The 18000-nt window shown below is 39.7% G+C and overlaps 1 protein-coding gene across 6 annotated transcripts in view; it reads right to left on the bottom strand.

Annotated features, from left to right (window-relative positions):
- Positions 1-18000, bottom strand: part of EPB41L4A (erythrocyte membrane protein band 4.1 like 4A) — a 255704-nt gene that overhangs the window by 43445 nt on the left and 194259 nt on the right. For all 6 annotated transcript variants that reach the window (XM_025924337.2, XM_086683617.1, XM_086683457.1 and 3 more), the window contains exons 13-15: positions 4551-4641; positions 1325-1408; positions 516-626 (exon numbers count right to left, since the gene is read on the bottom strand). In XM_025924337.2, the coding sequence (XP_025780122.1) occupies positions 516-626; positions 1325-1408; positions 4551-4641 (286 nt within the window). The remainder of the gene's footprint in view (positions 1-515; positions 627-1324; positions 1409-4550; positions 4642-18000) is intronic.

The following is an 18000-nucleotide window of genomic DNA, read 5'->3' as shown; positions in this document are numbered from 1 at the left end:
AATCACAAAAACAACCTGATCTGCTGGGTAAAATGTAACAGGATCCATTTTCTCTGTATTTGGAAAGGGGCTTTGTTAAAATTTACGCAACAACATCAGTCTGGAAAACAGAGCACCAAGCCTCAGCTAAGATCTACCTATAAACGTAATTTTGTCCTTTCAGGTCAGAACATTTAGTATCTTTTATATATAAAAATAATCATTAATATATATTATATATGTTATATATTTATACATACCATATAATATATATTGTTAAAATATGTACATAATATATATATTTTTAACTTATCAGTCTTAATAGCAATACAGAAAGCAAGTTTCTATCAGTATTTTATGAAATTATTCTCTGAAACTCTGTTTAAAAAGAAATGCTTTTATCTCAATAGAACATAAGCTTTCTGTTATCCTGAGGAGACCGTCATGATATTATGAGAATAACTTGTGGTAAAAAAGTAACTGGGACCCAGACTTCCTGTTGAAAACTAAACATCAAGCGGTAATGTTCAGCTCACCTCCTCCTTGTCGGCTGTACAGAGTCATCGCTTCCACAGGAGGGGTTTCGGCGACGCGAGGAGGGGAACTTCGGGGATTTCATGCGGTCACTGGGAGAGTTGTAGAGTCCACTGGAGTGGGAGAGGAATGGTCAACAATGCTCGAAGAGGGCTTGGAGGAGCAGACACCCCAGCCCAGATCTACACAAGTATTCATACTCTCAGGGGAATACTGGACCAAGGGCATCCAGCTCTCTTTGCTGACCAGATTTATTCAAAGAAAAGAGAGGTAAGGGGCACCTGGGTGGCTCAGTAGGTTAAGCACCTGACTTTGGCTCAGGTCATGATCTTACAGCCAAGAGTTTGAGCCCTGTGTCAGGTTATCTGCTGACAGCACAGAGCCAGCTTGAGATTCTCTCTCTCCCTCTCTCTCTCTCTGCCCCTCCCCTGCTCTCGCATGTGCTCTCTCTCAAAATAAATGAAATAAAATAAAGTAAAATACAAATAAAAGAGGGGAAATTATCATTAGTATGTCATTTGGAGTTCAGAAATATACTCTCTTATTCTAAACCATCATAATGACCTTTCAAGCAGTTTCTTAATACACACTGCTTTCTCTTCCTATCTTTCCAGGAGAAAGTTTCATGTTAGGATATATCCTGTTGATTTCTACTTCAGAAGTTCCCAGTCATGCTGATTTAGGAATCTGACTGCCATGTCCATAGCTAGTAATACCCAGCACAAAGCAGTTGGATTCCCTTATTTAATGAGCTGCAATTGCTAATCCCACTTCAACTGTTCTCCTTCAGAAAAACAATGATTCTCTTTACCTCTGGGGGCCATTTTCTTCCCATGGTGCATGAGATTTGTTTCTTTGGATATCAGGGCTGTTCTCATTCTTTGCTTTCTTAAAGCTTTAATTTAAAAAAAAAAAGAAAAGAAAAGAAAAGAAATTAACTAGAGAATAAATGGGAGTTAACTTAGTTCTTCAGTGAAATTGTTTAACAAAATGTTTTAAAATGTAGTCTTTAAAAAAATATTTTCACGTTTATTTATTTTTGAGAGAGAGAGAGAGACAGAGACAGAGCACAAGTGAGGGAAGGATAGAGAGAGAGGGAGACACAGAATCCAAAGCAGGCTCTAAGGCTCTGAGCTGTCAGCACAGAGCCCGACACAGGGCTCAAACCCATGAACCATGAGATCATGACTTGAGCCAAAGTTGGATGCTTAACAACTGGTCCACCAGACAACCCTAAAATGTGTTTTATTTATACTCGTGACTCATTCCAAAAATGGGGTGCCTGGGTGACTCAGTTAAGCATCCAACTTTGGCTCAGGTCATGATCTCATGGTTCGTGAGTTCAAGCCCTGCATCGGGCCTTGTGTTGACAGCTTGCCTCAGATTGTGCCTCCCTCTCTGCCCTCCCACCTGTGCGCTCTCACATGCATTCTGTCTCAATAAATAAATAAATAAACAAACAAACAAACAAATAAATAAATAAATATTTTTCAAAAAGAATACGAAGTGGCGGCCTAAAAAAATTCATGTCTCCAGCAAGTACTTTTGGGTCTCCCCTCCACCTTTTTTTCTAGTATTACTGCTTTAAGTCAACAAAAGCCAGGTCATCCACTGTTAAGGAACTTTAAGGAGAGTCTACCTGAAGGAAGCTAGGGCAAGTATTAAGGCAAGAAAAGAAGAAAGCTGAAAAGGAAGGAAAGCTGGGGTATTGGGACTCATGGGGCTTACTGCCTCTTTTCAGCTCTGCACGTGGGTCTAAATCTATGCAGGTTGGTCAGCTCTGGACAGGCTCACAGTACCCAAATTGACCTTTCCCGGTCCCCCGTTTCCGCCATATCTTGGCTTCCTCCTTCCAAATCAGAATGACTTTTAAATGCTGTTTCCTGACCTAGTATCGTCTTTCTGCCTAAGAATGTAAATATAACTGAGTTGTTATTCAATCCAAACAAATTTTTTTAGACACACATGGGCAGACACAGAGAAAAGCCTGGGGCCACCAGTGGCAGAGGGGAGGTGTATTACCTCTTATTTCCTGGGAGTCTCAGCCTCAGAAAAAGAGAGCTGCTTAACTCCCAATCCACATTGAACCCTGGCTTTTTGAGGAATTCTCTACATAACTGTCCTTGAACAGTCACAGCAGGGTTCTTTGTAAGAGCCAACAAAGAAGAAAGAGCAACAAATGACAAGGTCACTTCAAAAAGGAAAATAAACTTGTATCCTAGCATACTCTACCCATAGGGAATTCATGTAAGCCTGGGGCACCTGAGTGGCTCAGTTGGTTAAGTTTCTGACTCTTGATTTCAGCTCAGGTCATGATTTCATAGTTCTTGAGTTCAAGCCCTACATCCAGCTCTGTGCTAACAGTGTGGAACCTGCTTGGGATTCTCTCTCTCCCTTTCTACTCCTCCCCGGATTGTGCTCTCTCTCTCTCTCTGCCCCTCCTCTACACATGCACACACTCCCTCTCCCTCTCAAAATAAATAAACTTTAAAAAAAACCTAAAAAATTATAGATTTGACAAAGGCACTTAACTCACTGCATTAGCATATAGTATGTAGGTTTTATTTTTGACCAATATATTATTTTGATCAAAATTAAGTAATCTTTTGAAAATCAAATGCCCAAAGTAAAATCTTACTTTTGAAATGAGGAGAAGTAATAAATATGGTAGACACGTAATACACCAGTAGAAAGTGTGTGTGTTTAATAAATCAGAAAGCAAAAGCGAAAAGAGAAAAGGGAGATTGAGAAATTCAGTTGGGAGATGAAAGGGAAAATGGGAGAGCAGGCGAAAGTTAAAGAATAATGAAATCCTGGGTGGCTAATTAATTGCATTCACTCCCTAAGCCATTTCTCATCTGGAGCTTGAGTGGGAAAATCTGGCCGCCCTTCAGGTATCAGTCCTATCGGCAAGAATGCAGTTGTAAAGGGGATTGAACTCCTTCTGTACATTCTAAAAAGGCTTGGGATCTGAATTTCATGCCAGATTACTGTTCTTATGTTGGACTTACCATAAGCGTACCCTGTACATACAGATTAAGCTGACGCTCTAGCCACAGCTGTGAGGCTAAGGCAAACACAGTCAACTCTAGCGTATGCAAAGGCAAAGAACCTGTCATTCCAAAAAGAATCTATGAAGGGAGTGTCCTGGAACTAAACAAAAGAAACTGTAGGCAAAACCCAGAGGAAAACACTGCAACTCTGAGAATTCTCGTATCTTACAGTTATTTTGCTAGGATATTATAAACTGTATTCCTCAATCTAGGTGAATGAAGACACCATTATTTACTAACAAAAGATGGAGTCGGTGATCAAAGAAGTCTGTCAAGGTCACATATTTCTGACTGCTTGGATTTCTCCATGATGTAGGGAGCTATCTCTATAGACAAAGTGAGCTGATGAAAGCTGCTCATTGTATTTCTCAAATGCTGGTCCGTGAACATAATTGGAGATAGGAAAAACTGACGCGGAAACAGCGTCTTAACAGAGAACAAGGCTGATCTTTCATGGAAACAATCCATGTAATATATTGAGAGAAAGTCTTTCTGCTGGGGATTGCTGCTGGGAAAATTGATGCAGAGGACCATGACAACTCTTCATACATATGCAATCACTGACTTCTGAAGCCCTGCGCCTCTAAATGCTATAAACCCTCTTTCCAGGGCCACAGTTCAGTGCACCACAGTAATGAACACAGCACATTAAACATGAATATCATCTACTTTATTTCAGAGGTCCCTCTGAGTAAGTCCATTATATCATGCCATTTTAAAAAGCACGTGGAATTTTCCCTGGGCTGCCGAGAACGCAGATCACAGACTGAGAGTTCACCATGCCAGCAGGAGCATTTCCTTCAAAATGAGAGAGGCAGGTCCTGATGTTTCTATTCCACTGGCATCTTTCAGGTATTCTTTCTCGCAGATTATTTCGATCAAATGTATTAACTATCAAAGGAAAGAGATTCTTAACCTTGCCAACAGGAAAAAGCATTTTTGTGACAGCACACAGTAGTATGTTCTTTCGGTTAACTGACTGACCTTTTTATTGGTGAAGGTGCAGTGATTTGAGTTGTTCCTTCATTTTCTCCATTTTCCATGTTTCCTGTTACTCGATTGACGCTGTTTGATCCTAGGAGCAAAGAGGGGGAAGGAAAGATGGAAGAAAAGAGACAGTGGTGAGAAAAACAAAAGGAGACAAGAAGTTATTTTAAACTCCAACTTCAGGGACATCGTGGCACATTTTATTGATAAATTATAATTCTAAATAAATAATGAATCACCCAGCAAATCTTAGGTACCATTTTCTGATGTGTACTGAGCCTTTAATACATAATCGTGTCCAAGAGGGTCTAGGATATGACACCACTTTAAAATGGGCCCTTTTGAAACTTTAAGAGTTAACGAAGTCCCCACTTCATGGATATTTAGACTACTAAAATAGGATTCTAAGATATTTAGCACTATACACTGGTATGTAAGACCTAATAACCAATCCCTGATAACCACGTTGTGAAGAAATTACTGTTTTTTGGCATGCCATGATAGTCCCCATTCTAAATCAGACCAAAAATATTTCAACTTATAATGCAAATGGCAAAAAAAAAGAGTAATATAGATGTGATTTCTATCACTCACATGGGGGAAAAAAAAAAGTTTTCAAATGTGTTTTTTTATGCAAACATCCCTAAAAGCCTAAAACTGACTGTTTAAAAGCCACTATTCCACATATTTGCATACAGGCTAGATGCACCAGCAGAGGGAGCCCCCGGCAGACACAATGTTGGAAATCATGATTCAAATAAAGGTAAGTGAAGTGTCTAGGCCCATGGAGGAAGTCTGGATCCCATTCTCACTCAGAAGGGAGGCTGTTAAGTCTGCAGGGGAAGTGACACATGGGCACTGATGATGACGACTCCTCTCAAGTGGCATGCACCTCACTCTGGGAAGTGCAGGAAAAACCAGCAAGGGGACCCCCAAAGTCCTTGTTCAATTAACTCTAGGTGACATGCAGGTTGTTTTCTTCAAAGTGGCATCTTGCAGAAGTATGTCCAGAGTTCAAGTCCTCTGATCCTAATAGTAATCACCACTAACCACTGATAATTTTTGAGCCATGAAGTGAGGTTGTAATACTATCAAGAGCTAATATTTATTGAGCACTTACTATGTATCAGTTGCTATCCCAAGCACTTCATGTCTATTTACTCATATAATCTTCAAAATAATCCTAAAAGGTTAATATTATCCCCATCGTTAAAGATAAGAAAAACGGGCCTTTCCCAAGGTCCTACAGCTCATGAGTGGTGGGACCAGCTTTGCAAACCAGCAGTCTGGTGCCAGACATTAGCTCTAAACCACCTTACATAGGTTTCCATGTGCCACCTGCACCCCACCCTCAAACAGTTCAAAATTAAGGGTCCGCTGGGAGAGACACACTCTTTAGAACACTTGGAGGCACGTTTGACTACTCATCAGGAAAAATAAACAGCAATGAATACACCTTGGACAGAGAAAACAGAGGTTTCAATTAAGAGCTCCAAAAACGATCACTATAAGGAATTTGACATGGATTCAATATCTGAATTTTGTTCCTATTTTGGAATTCTGAAATGGAAAGGTAAGACTGAAGATATATTAAAAACATTAAAGGTAAGTTCATGTCGGAGCAACATTCAGAATCCAGGCATTAGAAAGTTAGTCTGGAGCCTACAGAAAATTTCACCAGATATGACGAGTGGGACAAAAACCAGTTCCCCTGAATCACCCCATGTGCTATCAGACATTGGCACTAGCTGGTCATTGTCCATTTTGCCATGACCATTAATAACAATTCCAAGGGCAGACTCCCTAAGTTGCAGGCACAGATCTGAGATGGAGCTGCTTCTCAAATGTGAACTCCATGTGGTGTGGCCCTGGGACAGTGGCAGGAAGGATTGATTCATTTGTGCTCTAGACAGTGGGTGTGCACCAACATTAATATTTTTATTGTTCCTAATAAACTTTTTAAAAATGTGGTATTGTTTCAGCAGCTATTACGAATTTATACATAAATGAAGGGACCTTCATGTACCTAGGGGTGTATCCCAGGCTGTGGCAGGGGAGGGGGGGGAAGACAGAACACAGCAGAGAGCCCAACACCCAGTGTTAATAACACGAATGGAAGCAGCACTAAGTAAAGGAGATCATCATGTGAACCCAAGTCCTGTGTGACTAGCCTAAGAATAAACCCAGGTTTGCTCCACTTCTCATCTCTTTAGACTGATTAGTCTTTTCTTAGTCTAATAACCAATCACCTCAGAGCAAGTGAAGTTGCTTATCACGTTTGCCTGTTTCCATCCATCTGAATCTTTTTTCCCCCTAATGTTTATTTGAGAGAGAGAGAGAGAGAGAGAGAGAGAGAGAGAATGAGCAGGTGAGGGACATAGAAAGGGGGGAACAGAGGGTCCAAAGCAGGCTCTGTGCTGTCAGCAGCAAGCCCGATGTGGGGCTCGAACTCACAAAACGCGAGATCATGACCTGAGCTGAAGTCAGATGCTTAACTGACTGAGCCATGCAGGTGCCCCTACCTGAATCTTCTGAAAAATTAATAAACAGGTAGATAAATAAATCCAGGAATATTTTCAAATAGCTAAATTTTAAATGATGTATGTGTACATACTTTCTAAACAAACCAATATCTGGTTATCTACACTATGCAAATAATTTTTGAAATGAACACAAGATGGATGTTTTTCCAAAAGAATTTCAGGTAGGGGCACCTGCATGGCTCAGTCAGTTAAGCATCTGACTTCAGCTCAGGTCATGATCTCGTGTTTTGTGAGTTCGAGCCCCACATCGGGCTTGCTGCTGTCAGCACAGAGCCTGCTTTGGACCCTCTGTTCCCCCCTCTCTATGCCCCTCACCTGCTCATTCCCTCTCTCTCTCTCTCTCTCTCTCTCTCTCTCTCTCTCTCTCTCAGTCTGATTTTGGCTCAGGTCATAATCTCGTGGTGAGTTCGAGCCCCGCGTCGGGCTCTGTGCTGACAGCTCAGAGCCTGGAGCCTGCTTCGGATTCTGTCTCCCTCTCTCTCTGCCCCTCCCCCGCTCATGCTCTGTCTCTCTCTCTCTCTCTCTCTGTCAAAAATAAAACATTAAAAAAAATTTTTTTAAAAGAATTTCAGGGAAAAAAATCACATATGTGCTGTCTCTCAGACATTCAGAAACAGTTTAGCAAGACTTCTTCAAAATAAATTATGTGACTGTCAGGACTATTTTGCTAACAGTCACAGGACTCTCATATACACAGCATAAATAAATAAGGTATTGGCAGTAATACAATATAATTCATGGTTCTTTTATATTCAAAACAGTGACTACTAACTAAAAACCTGTAGATATGTATTCCCTTTCTCTTTAATAATAGGGTCTTAAAAGTCTCATAAGGAAAACAGACTACAGGCTACTTACAGACTACACACAAATGCTACTTACAAGCACTAACTTACTGGGAGCACTTCTGAAGTATCCCTCATATAACATTCATATGCTAACTATACATTACTCTTTTCTATTTGTGGATGTAGCATTCTTTAAAAAGCCCTAATTAGGCAATAATTATTAGCTTTCTTTATGTTGCTAAAGATGCACTTAAAAGTAATAACTATACTTTTAGAACACTGTATTTTAACTAATTAGGTCAAATTAGTGATATGTTGTCACACTACGATTTGAGAAGAAAGCTAGGCAATTCAGTAAAGCTAGGTTGTGTTGGGTTACTGAAATCTGCAAAGGTGAGAAAGGTTACACATTATTGAGATTTACTGACTTTCCATGTTGCTGACATGCACTACTATTTTCCTTTCCCAAGCTTCTTCCCCCCTTATCAAACCACCTTTCAGAATCATCCCATCTACATTAGCTCAGATGCTTGCACTACAGAGAAGAGGTGAGCTGACAAACCCATCACACTAAAAGGCTAGTGTTTTCATGTATTATTGGCCACGCAATAGTTCTATCTCATTAAATTTTTTTAATGTTTGTTTGTTTGTTTAGAGAGAGGGGCAGAGAGAAAGGGAGAGAGAGAGGTAATTCCAAGCAGGCTCCCTGCTCTCAGCGCAGAGCCTGACTCAGGGTAATGCAGGGCACACAAACTCATGAACCTAAAATCATGACCTAAGCTGAAATCACAAGTCAGATGTTTAACCAACTGAGCCACCCAGGCACCCCAACAGTTCCATTTTAAAGAGGAAAAAGGAAAGCCAAATATTAACTAAAATACTTAATTGATCACAACGGAATTTTAGGCAGTGTCCTAGGAGATATTTTCAGGTTGGAAAAAATCTTTTTCTCCCACTCCTTTTTCACTGTGTTATAATGGACCACACACACACACACACACACACACACACACACACACACACACGTGAAATATGAACAGTTTAACAAAGTATTATAAAATGAATGACTGTTTAACCACTATCCACTTTAAGAAATAAAACATTGAGGGCAATTTTCCTACACTGCATAAATCACTCCATTTGGAGCAATTCTTTCTTTTAGATAAAGCCAAACAGTTGTTTACCATCCAAAATATCTAGAAACATGAATTATGTATATATTTCATAAAATATATTTTTAAATTATTTTTAAATTATTAATAAAAGTTAATAAGGCATCAAAATCTTAATAAAATGAAGGATGCATCACTGTACTGCTTCATGACTGTTAACACAGTGCTTTACACATGGTGGGGTATCAGTGAAGGTCTACTATAAAGGATGTATTCGCTTCTATTTTTTCCACTAGAAGGGAAAATTCAGGATAATGATGCTATTTTGTAGAAGTGTCAAAACTAAGTTCAAAAAAAAACCTGTATGTGAAGTGCAACACAAGGGACATGTAGCCATATCCCACAGGACTAGGCTACTTTTTAGAGTTCTGAAAGCTACCTTCTGCCATAACTCACTATTCTTTTAAATGATGACTACAGGGGCGCCTGGGTGGCGCAGTCGGTTAAGCGTCCGACTTCAGCCAGGTCACGATCTCGCGGTCCGTGAGTTCGAGCCCCGCGTCAGGCTCTGGGCTGATGGCTCGGAGCCTGGAGCCTGTTTCCGATTCTGTGTCTCCCTCTCTCTCTGCCCCTCCCCCCGTTCATGCTCTGTCTCTCTCTGTCCCAAAAATAAATAAAAAAAAAAAAAAAAAAAAAAAAAAAAACACGTTGAAAAAAAAAAAAATTTAAAAAAAAAAAAATGATGACTACAGACGATCTACAAGAGATCAGTTATTGGCATATGGTTATTTTTAATGTTTATTTTATTTTTGAGAGAGAGAGAGAGACAGGATGCGAGTGGGTTAGGGGCAGAGAGAGAGGGAGACACAAAATCTGAAGTAGGCTCCAGGCTCCGAGCTGTCAGCACAGACCCTGACGTGGGGCTCGAACTCACGAGCTGTGAGATCATGACCTGAGCCAAAGTAGGACGCTTAACTGAGCCACCCAGGCGCTCCTATATTTTATTCTTAATATTAATGCTAGCAAGACCATTTACACAGTTAGGGGCATCCAATTCATTATATATATTGTTCACATTAAAAAAACAATGGACTTTGGGGTGCCTGCGTGGCTCACTTGGCTGGGTGTCTGACTCCTGATTTCAGCTCAAGTCATGATCCCAGGATTGTGGGATTGAGCCCCACCCTCAGTGTGGAGCCTGCTTAAGATTTTCTCTCTGCTCCTCTCCCCAAATTGTGTTCTCTCTAAAATTAAAAAAAAAATTTTAAAAAAAGGACAATGGGCCTTATTTCAGGAGGCTAGTCACATTTGGTAAAGTAAGCTAATCAGGGGATTGCTATAGTTTCTTAAGGACCCTAAATCTAGGTCCTGTCATCATTTTTGTCTCTGGACTATTAGTCACTATAGGTTAATATGGGTCCACACAGTTCTCTACAGTTTACACAACACTGCAATGCCAGTGTCCAATGCTTTACGGTACCTTCCTTGTTCGTTTTTTAACATGTTATATGTGAACGTTTCAAGCTTGTGTGCATCAGACCATGACCAGGCTTTTGTGTGGTTTGGCTCTGTTCACGTTTGAGTGCCCTCGTCTTAAATGACCCTTGCCTTCAATTCAGGAAGAGTGGCTGTCAGAAACAAAATCAACTTTCCCAGGATCTATTTAGCTACTTGATCTGGGGGAAATTCTTAAAAGTCATTCCTGTGATGTCAAAATTTGGTGATGGATATGCACGGATTTTCAGTTACAAAAACACTTTGCATTTTAATAGTATTAGGAATCTCACAAAATTTGTAGCTCAATTTGACACCTATCAACCTAAATTAAACTAGTGATGTCATTTAAATGTTGCCAATGCTTTTAATTTACAGAGTAGGCATGAGGATAAATGTGTGACATTAAGTGAAAAAAGATTTTTCTAAGCAAGTGACAATGCCTTATTCTGTTATATGAGGGGAAGGACAAATAGCCAATTAGTAAAGCAGGATTTCATTATATAAATGATTTCATTTTAAGAACACTCAAATATGATAAATTTGTAAACTTTTAGGTTAAATTTTATCCAATTTATTCACATTTTCTTATCTAAATTAAAAGATTAAAAACCTGTATCTGATGCTTAAGACAATCAGGGCAGATTACAACTGTTCCCAATGCAACAGATTATGTATTAGGTTCCAGTAAAACTCATCTGATTTCATATTGCCTAACCCCACGATTTATCATAAGAAATGTGATATTCATGAATTAAGAATGAGCTTTTAATTGGAGATACAGTTTAGTGTTATAGTTGTTACAGTGACAGTACAAAGTCACTATGCCTTGGTTTCACCAACTTTAGACTGAGTACTATGGAAAAAATGGCAGAAAGCATAGCAAGTTAGCAAAATAAGACATTTTTTCTAACACCACAAATTATGGTCAAACAGGAGAATTTGGCAAAACAGCCACTCATTAAATTAGGCAAAACAAAACTGAATCTTGAAACACAAAATTTGGAAAATAGAAGTGTTTCATCATCTACTGGCTAATTCTTTAAAGTTCAAATGCCTGACATCAGCCCATTCATCCCAAACAGGCAGCCAGATTCCTGCTTTTTTAAGTTTCTTCATTCAAAAAGCCCAAGGGTGGTATTTAAGCAGTTACTGCTTTAGCAAAAACATAGAGACTTTTAAGACACTGATTTTGCTACATGTCAACTGCAAGATCAAACAAGGCATTCTGCTAAAAAGCTGAAGGCTAGATTATAAAGAATTGGGTGTGGAGGAGAAAGATGCTAGGAAAATATGTCTACACATGAAAGATCGTTTCTCTGGTTGGTCTGCTTCCAATTTCTCCTTCCCTGACCCAGTACTCTCCTGGATCCCTCTGCTTTCCTCATCATCAAAATGATCAACTTGGGAGTGTGAGCTGGGTGGAAATGAAGGCATTGCATCCTCTGCTCCTTTGGCGGAGCTACCAAAGTACACACTGAGAGAGACACAGTGTGTCACAGACATCCTTCCTCGTGGGTCAGAAAGGCAGGTTCAAAAACAAAAAAGGCACTTCTGAACCTGCGAAGTCATCTGCTCGGTCCCTGAGGTCCTCGGAGTAGAATGAAAGCGTTCTAGCTAAAGAACTGTGATCTACACCTGTGCATGCTGGAGGGGCTGTGAGACATGGTAGCAGCAGAAGGGTGCCATCTTTCCTTTCAGCACCCATGGGCTCAATGACAACACCTATCTGTGACTGGCTGGCTGGAATTAAGAAGTGGCAAATCTCTTAAATACCAAGTTTTCTTCTTGTGATAGGAGGACACAATTCAAGGGAAGAAGACTGAGTAAACGCTCACATCCAATCCTGGCAGTACTCTTGCATTCCCCCCAACCCCTTCAAGGGGACCACACAATTTAGAGCAACACACAGTAAACCTTTTCCAAGTCATCTTTTTTTTTTAATTTTTAATATTTATTTATTTGAGAGAGAGAGCGCATGTGTGCACATGATGGTGGGGAGGGGGCAGAAAAAGAGAGGGAAACAGAATCTGAAGCAGGCTCCAGGCTCTGAGATGTCAGCACAGAGCCCGACACGGGGGTTGAACTCGAAAACCACAAGATCATGACCAGAGCAGAAGTCAGATGCTTAACCGACTGAGCCACCCAGGTGCCCCTCCAAGTCACTTTCTGTCAATTTATCTCACCTAGTGCAGCAGGTGGACTATTCCATCTCTAAAGTTGGTTCTGCTTCACAGGAATATGCTAGATCCCTGCTTTAGAGGTTTTTATTTGATGCAAGTATAATAGAATATAAAATATATACGAAGTACATATCATTATATGTAAGAACCGCTTTAAAAAGGCTTCTTTAGCTAAGGTAAAATTGAGAAAATTCATATTTTTTTCTGCCTCATAGTTTGAGCTCAGATCTAGGAGGTCTTAACTTGGAGTTCTTTCAGCTTTTTACCCAGTACAAAAGAGTCTGAAAAACTATTGTCCCCTAGTGCATGCTTCTAAGGTGATATCAAACATTTTTTATCAAAAGTTTTATAGTTCCAACTTTTTATGGTGACAAATGGTAACTAGATTTATCATGGGGATCATTTAGTAATGTATAAAAATACCAAATCACTGTGATGTACCCCTGAAACTAATAGGATAGTCTATGTCAAGTACACTTGATTTAAAAAAAAAAAAAGTTGAAACAATACCAATGTACATCATTTGCAGGATACAGAAAATATTGACACTTTAAAATGGAATTGTGTCACAACTCTTTTCAATGTATCCAATGCAATAAAATACCATAGAAATTGGATACCCACAGTCACCCATTTTAAAAATACATGAAATGAGTTTACATTTGGAAATTTCATGGCATTCTTTATTCTCCTTGTATTTGCATTTCAATTCCACCTCCTCCCAAAAATTTATCCCAAAGTAATACATGTTGTACCACTTGAAAGTTTTATTCACTTCTCAATGACAAAAAATAGAAATAAATTTAAGTTTTATAAAGCTCTAGGTGTTAAAAATTTCTTCTGAACTAAGCCATTACAATTATTAATAGATTATTAGTATACCAAAATAATGTTGAAAAACAATTAAGAGTAAAAAATAAACTTTTGTTGGAAAGTAATTCTTAATGAGATAAACAAGGTAGTTTTGTTTTCCCAACAAGGACATAGATCATATGCTTTCATGACTATTATTTTGTGCTGGAATAAAACAGGTCGGCAATAATCCCATTCCTGTTTTTATCTGGATAGATTTCAATGCTGAGAAATCTTGTTCACATAAATAAGTAGAGTTGTACGTAAAGAAATTAAGAGTTATGTGTCTAGTAGTGATACATACCTAAAATTATTTCAAATCCTCTATCAGGTGACAAATCAATTGGGTCTTCCTTCAATTTTGTCCAAAGTAAAAATGAGGAAATGACTTAGCAAAGGAAGTCATTAATAATTAAGGCCATTTAGTTTCCAAACACCAGCTCAGGGGGTTTTTAACATTTAAGGACAAAACAGTGTAATGGATTCTGGATGAGGAAAAGGTCTGCCTTTCTTTCGGACAATGGGAAATGGTCCGCTGGTAAAGGGCAGGCTGGAGAGAAGAGCCAGCAAAGCAAGTACACTATGGCAGGCAGATTCCCGTCAGGAAAGAGAATCTGAAAGGCGACTGGATCAAAACCGTCAGTGCTCACACAACCCTCAAGAAAGTCCTCCTGGGGCACCTGGGTGGCTCAGCCAGTTGGGTGGCCAGCTCCTGATTTCAGCTCATGTATTCATCTCAGGGTTTGTGACATCAAGCCCCACATCTGACTCTGTGCTGACAGCATGGAGAGCCTGCTTAGGTTTCTCTCTGTCTCACTCTGTTCCTCCCCTGCTTGCAGGGGGGTGTGTATGCTCCACCTGCCTCTCTCAAAAATGAATAAATACCCTTAAAAAAATAAAAAATAAAAATAAAAAATAAAGTCTTCCTGTACTCTCTTCACCACCAGGAGGTGGAAATTCAGCGTGAAATCTACTGCCCTAATCTAGCCAGCCTTCAAAATCCACTTCCTTCACAATAACATCATAGATTTTACCCTCAGCCGTAAGCAAATTATCCTAGTGGGCACTTAAACTTTTTCAGAGTTCCACTCTGTGACACTTGACACATCCTGCCCACATGTAAGTACATCTTTTACCTCCCTAGCCTGACAAAATGGCTAAGTCTACAAGAGTGGAAGTCCACTTATGTCTCAGCTCTGCCAGTTTACCCATGGTGTGATCTTGGACAAGTTAGTAAATCCCTCTGGGCCTCAGGTTTCTCAACAATAAAATAGAGGTATCACCAACTACTTATATAGTGGATATGAAGATTAGATAATTTTTAAAAAAGTGCTTAGGATGCCTGGCTGGTTCAGTTGGTGGAGCATGAGACTCTTGATCTCTGGGGTCATGAGTTCAGGTTCCACATTGGGCATGGAGTCTCAAGATGAAAAATTTAAATAATAATAATAATAATAATAATAATAAAGATGAAACAAAGAGAAAGTGCTCAACACAGTGCTTGGCTTTGAATAAGTGTGACATAACTGCTTTATTATTTTTATATGACTAAGTTCCCCCTAAATCAGGGGCCAGGTTTTATTCCTTTCTCTATGCTCCGCAGAAAAGAGCCTCCACTGAATGTTTTTTCCAACACCTAACCAAGCAATTCAATTCTCAGAGGACAATGACTGGGTGGCCTGCAATTTAACTCAATTCTCATGCTATCAACCTGGAGATAATGTCAGATCACACATGTTAAGGGCTGAATCCCTCCAGATTGCCTCCTCGTCAGATTAATTTGCTAGAGGGGTTCTCAGAACTCAGAGAAACAGTTTACTTACGAGATCACCAGTTCATTATAAAAACTCAAAAATGGCCAAATGGAAGACATGCACAAGACAAAGTATGAGAAAGGGGCTCTGAGCAACACTCACTGCATCTCCACGAATTCACCAACCCCTCAGAATCCCATCCTTTGGGGTTTTATGGAGACTTTAGTACATAGGCACAATTGATGAAGTTGTTGGCTATCAATGATTGAACTCAATCTCCAACACCTCTTTCCTCTCCAGAGGTCAGGGGCTGGGGCTGAAAATCCCAACTCCTTAATTATGGCTGGCTCCCCTTGTACCCAGCCCCCATCCTTAGGGACTTTCCAAAAGTGACCTCACCAGTGGGTTCAAAAGGGCTTGCTATGAATAACAAAAGATGTTCCTTCACCTCTACTGCTCTTATCATATAGGAAATTCCAATGGTTTTAGGAGCTCTGTGCCAGAAATGGGAATAAACACCAAATACATATTTCTTATTATAAATCACAGTATCACAGGTCTTATGTCAAAGAGGTGCTCAATAAATTCTTGATGAAGGAAAAGGGAATGGGAAACTAAGTATCATTTATGGTAACTCACTAGAGCTATGATATTTAATACACCATAGGCCTTTAGTTTTGCTTGCTTTTCTAATTTGGGTAGCTATGCGTGGAATGCTAAACTTAACTCATGGGAAGAGTGGAAATATTAACATTTTAGAGAAAATCTAACCAGACTTGCTATATATTAAATCTTTTACAGAATGAAAATAAACATCAGCTTCAAGGCAGAATAAAAAAGGGTGCCAACTAAGGAAAAGAGCCATGAACATACACCTGACTATATGATCTACATGACGTGCCTTGCACTTAAGGCTGTTACTGCCTCTTCCCCTCTTTGCTGGGCAAAATGTCCCAAAGAACTTAGAAGCAGACTGACTTGCTGCTTCTTTATAAATTAGCAGAATGTACTGTCTTCTCAAGAATATCTGTGGAAACAAGTAGATTTAAAGAAGTAAGGAAATCATGCAATAGTAGGAAAAACCGGGGATGTATATTTTCAAACAATTCAAGGAGTTTCACCTTCTTTATTTTCCATTTACTTTCCAAATATATGCTCTAAGATACCAAACACGTAGATTCAAACACTGCTCTTACAATCTGTGTGACCTTGAGTAAGTAATTATTGTTTCTGAGCTTCGGTTTCCTCATGAGTAAAATGAGAATATCACCCATGTTCCTCACGGGATTACCAAAGAAGTAACGTTATCCACTGTTAAGGTGCAAGGAAACCAGACCAAATTAGGGATTCAACTTAAAGGACATCACAGGACCTCACAGAGTGGAATCCATGGCTCCTGTGTCCTATCCCCATTCTCCTCTCAAAGCTGCACGGTCCTTTGGTGTTTCTCAGTGACTCTATTCTTTCTCTGCAAACCCACTTCTTTGTTCATGGGTGTGCCTGGCACCTGGGCTGTAACAGTAGCCCCAAAAGTGGTGGCTCTCCACAGCTGACTCATCTTCTGGGCTCTGATTCCAGCTTCTCAGAAGAAGGAAACCGGGTGGTTTCCTCAGGTGCCCCATTCTCACCCCTGGAGAGAGGGGAGGAGCAAGACCATTGTTACAGAGGGATTTCCTGTCACCCCTCAGGACACTTGGTTCCAAGATCCACATAGCGCATTGTTCAAAGTGCCAAACAGGACACCTGCTCCAGGAAAGGTGGTTCCTTTTTGCCTGCCTCCCCTGCTTTCCCTACACCAACCAAAATAATCCTGAACTCCAGGAATTAATGCGAACCATTTTTCACACTGATACCAATAAGTAAGGAGAGCAGATTACAGAAATCAATCCCAGATTTCTCAAAGTCTGAAGAAGATGCTGACAGAGAAATCACTGTGAATTCTGAATCTGGTAGTAAAACAAAGCTGTGAAATCCTCAGATATTGTCTGCCTAAGAAATCTATCTCAAAACCATCTTAAACAGTTGACAGACATCCTTGAACCTCCATCTGTGTAGAAAGATGGGTGAAAAAGCAGAAACATTTACCTAAATGGTTTGTAAAGTCAAGGCAGAGCCTTAGGAGCTGTGACCACAAACAACTGCGAAGGTGGAACCAATTCACACTAACTTCTACAAGAAGAAGTAGGTTCACTAAAGGACTAGTCTTTGGTTATATTCTCTCAGAAGTCAAAGGCAGAGACAAAGCCATACAAAAACCTGTCCAGAAAGGCCTCTATTTGTACCTAGTAAGATAACACTTTTTTTTTCTTTTCAAATATTTATTTAAATTCTAGTTAGCTCACATACAGTGCAATATTGGCTTCAAGAATACAATTCAGTGATCCATCACTTACACAAAACACCCAGTGCCCATCATAGCAAGTGCCCCCTTTAATACCCAGCACTTACCTAGCCCATCCCCCACCCTCTTCCCTTCATCAACTCTCAGTTTATTCTCTATCTTTGAGTCTCTTATGGTTTGTTTTCCTCTCTCCCTTTTTGACTTCCTCCCATATATTCATCTATTTTGTTTTGTAAATTCCACAAATGAGTGAAATCATGTATTTATCTTTCTCTAACTTATATCACTTAGCATAATACACTCTAGCTCCATCCATGTTATTGCAGGTGGTAAGATTCCATTCTTTTTGATGGCTGAGTAATATTCCAGTGTGTGTGTGT

Source organism: Puma concolor, chromosome A1 (assembly GCF_028749965.1).
Source record: "Puma concolor isolate L17-30 chromosome A1, mPumCon1.1.hap2, whole genome shotgun sequence".
NCBI lineage: Eukaryota > Metazoa > Chordata > Mammalia > Carnivora > Felidae > Puma > Puma concolor.
This window is presented reverse-complemented; position numbering and strand designations above follow the sequence as displayed.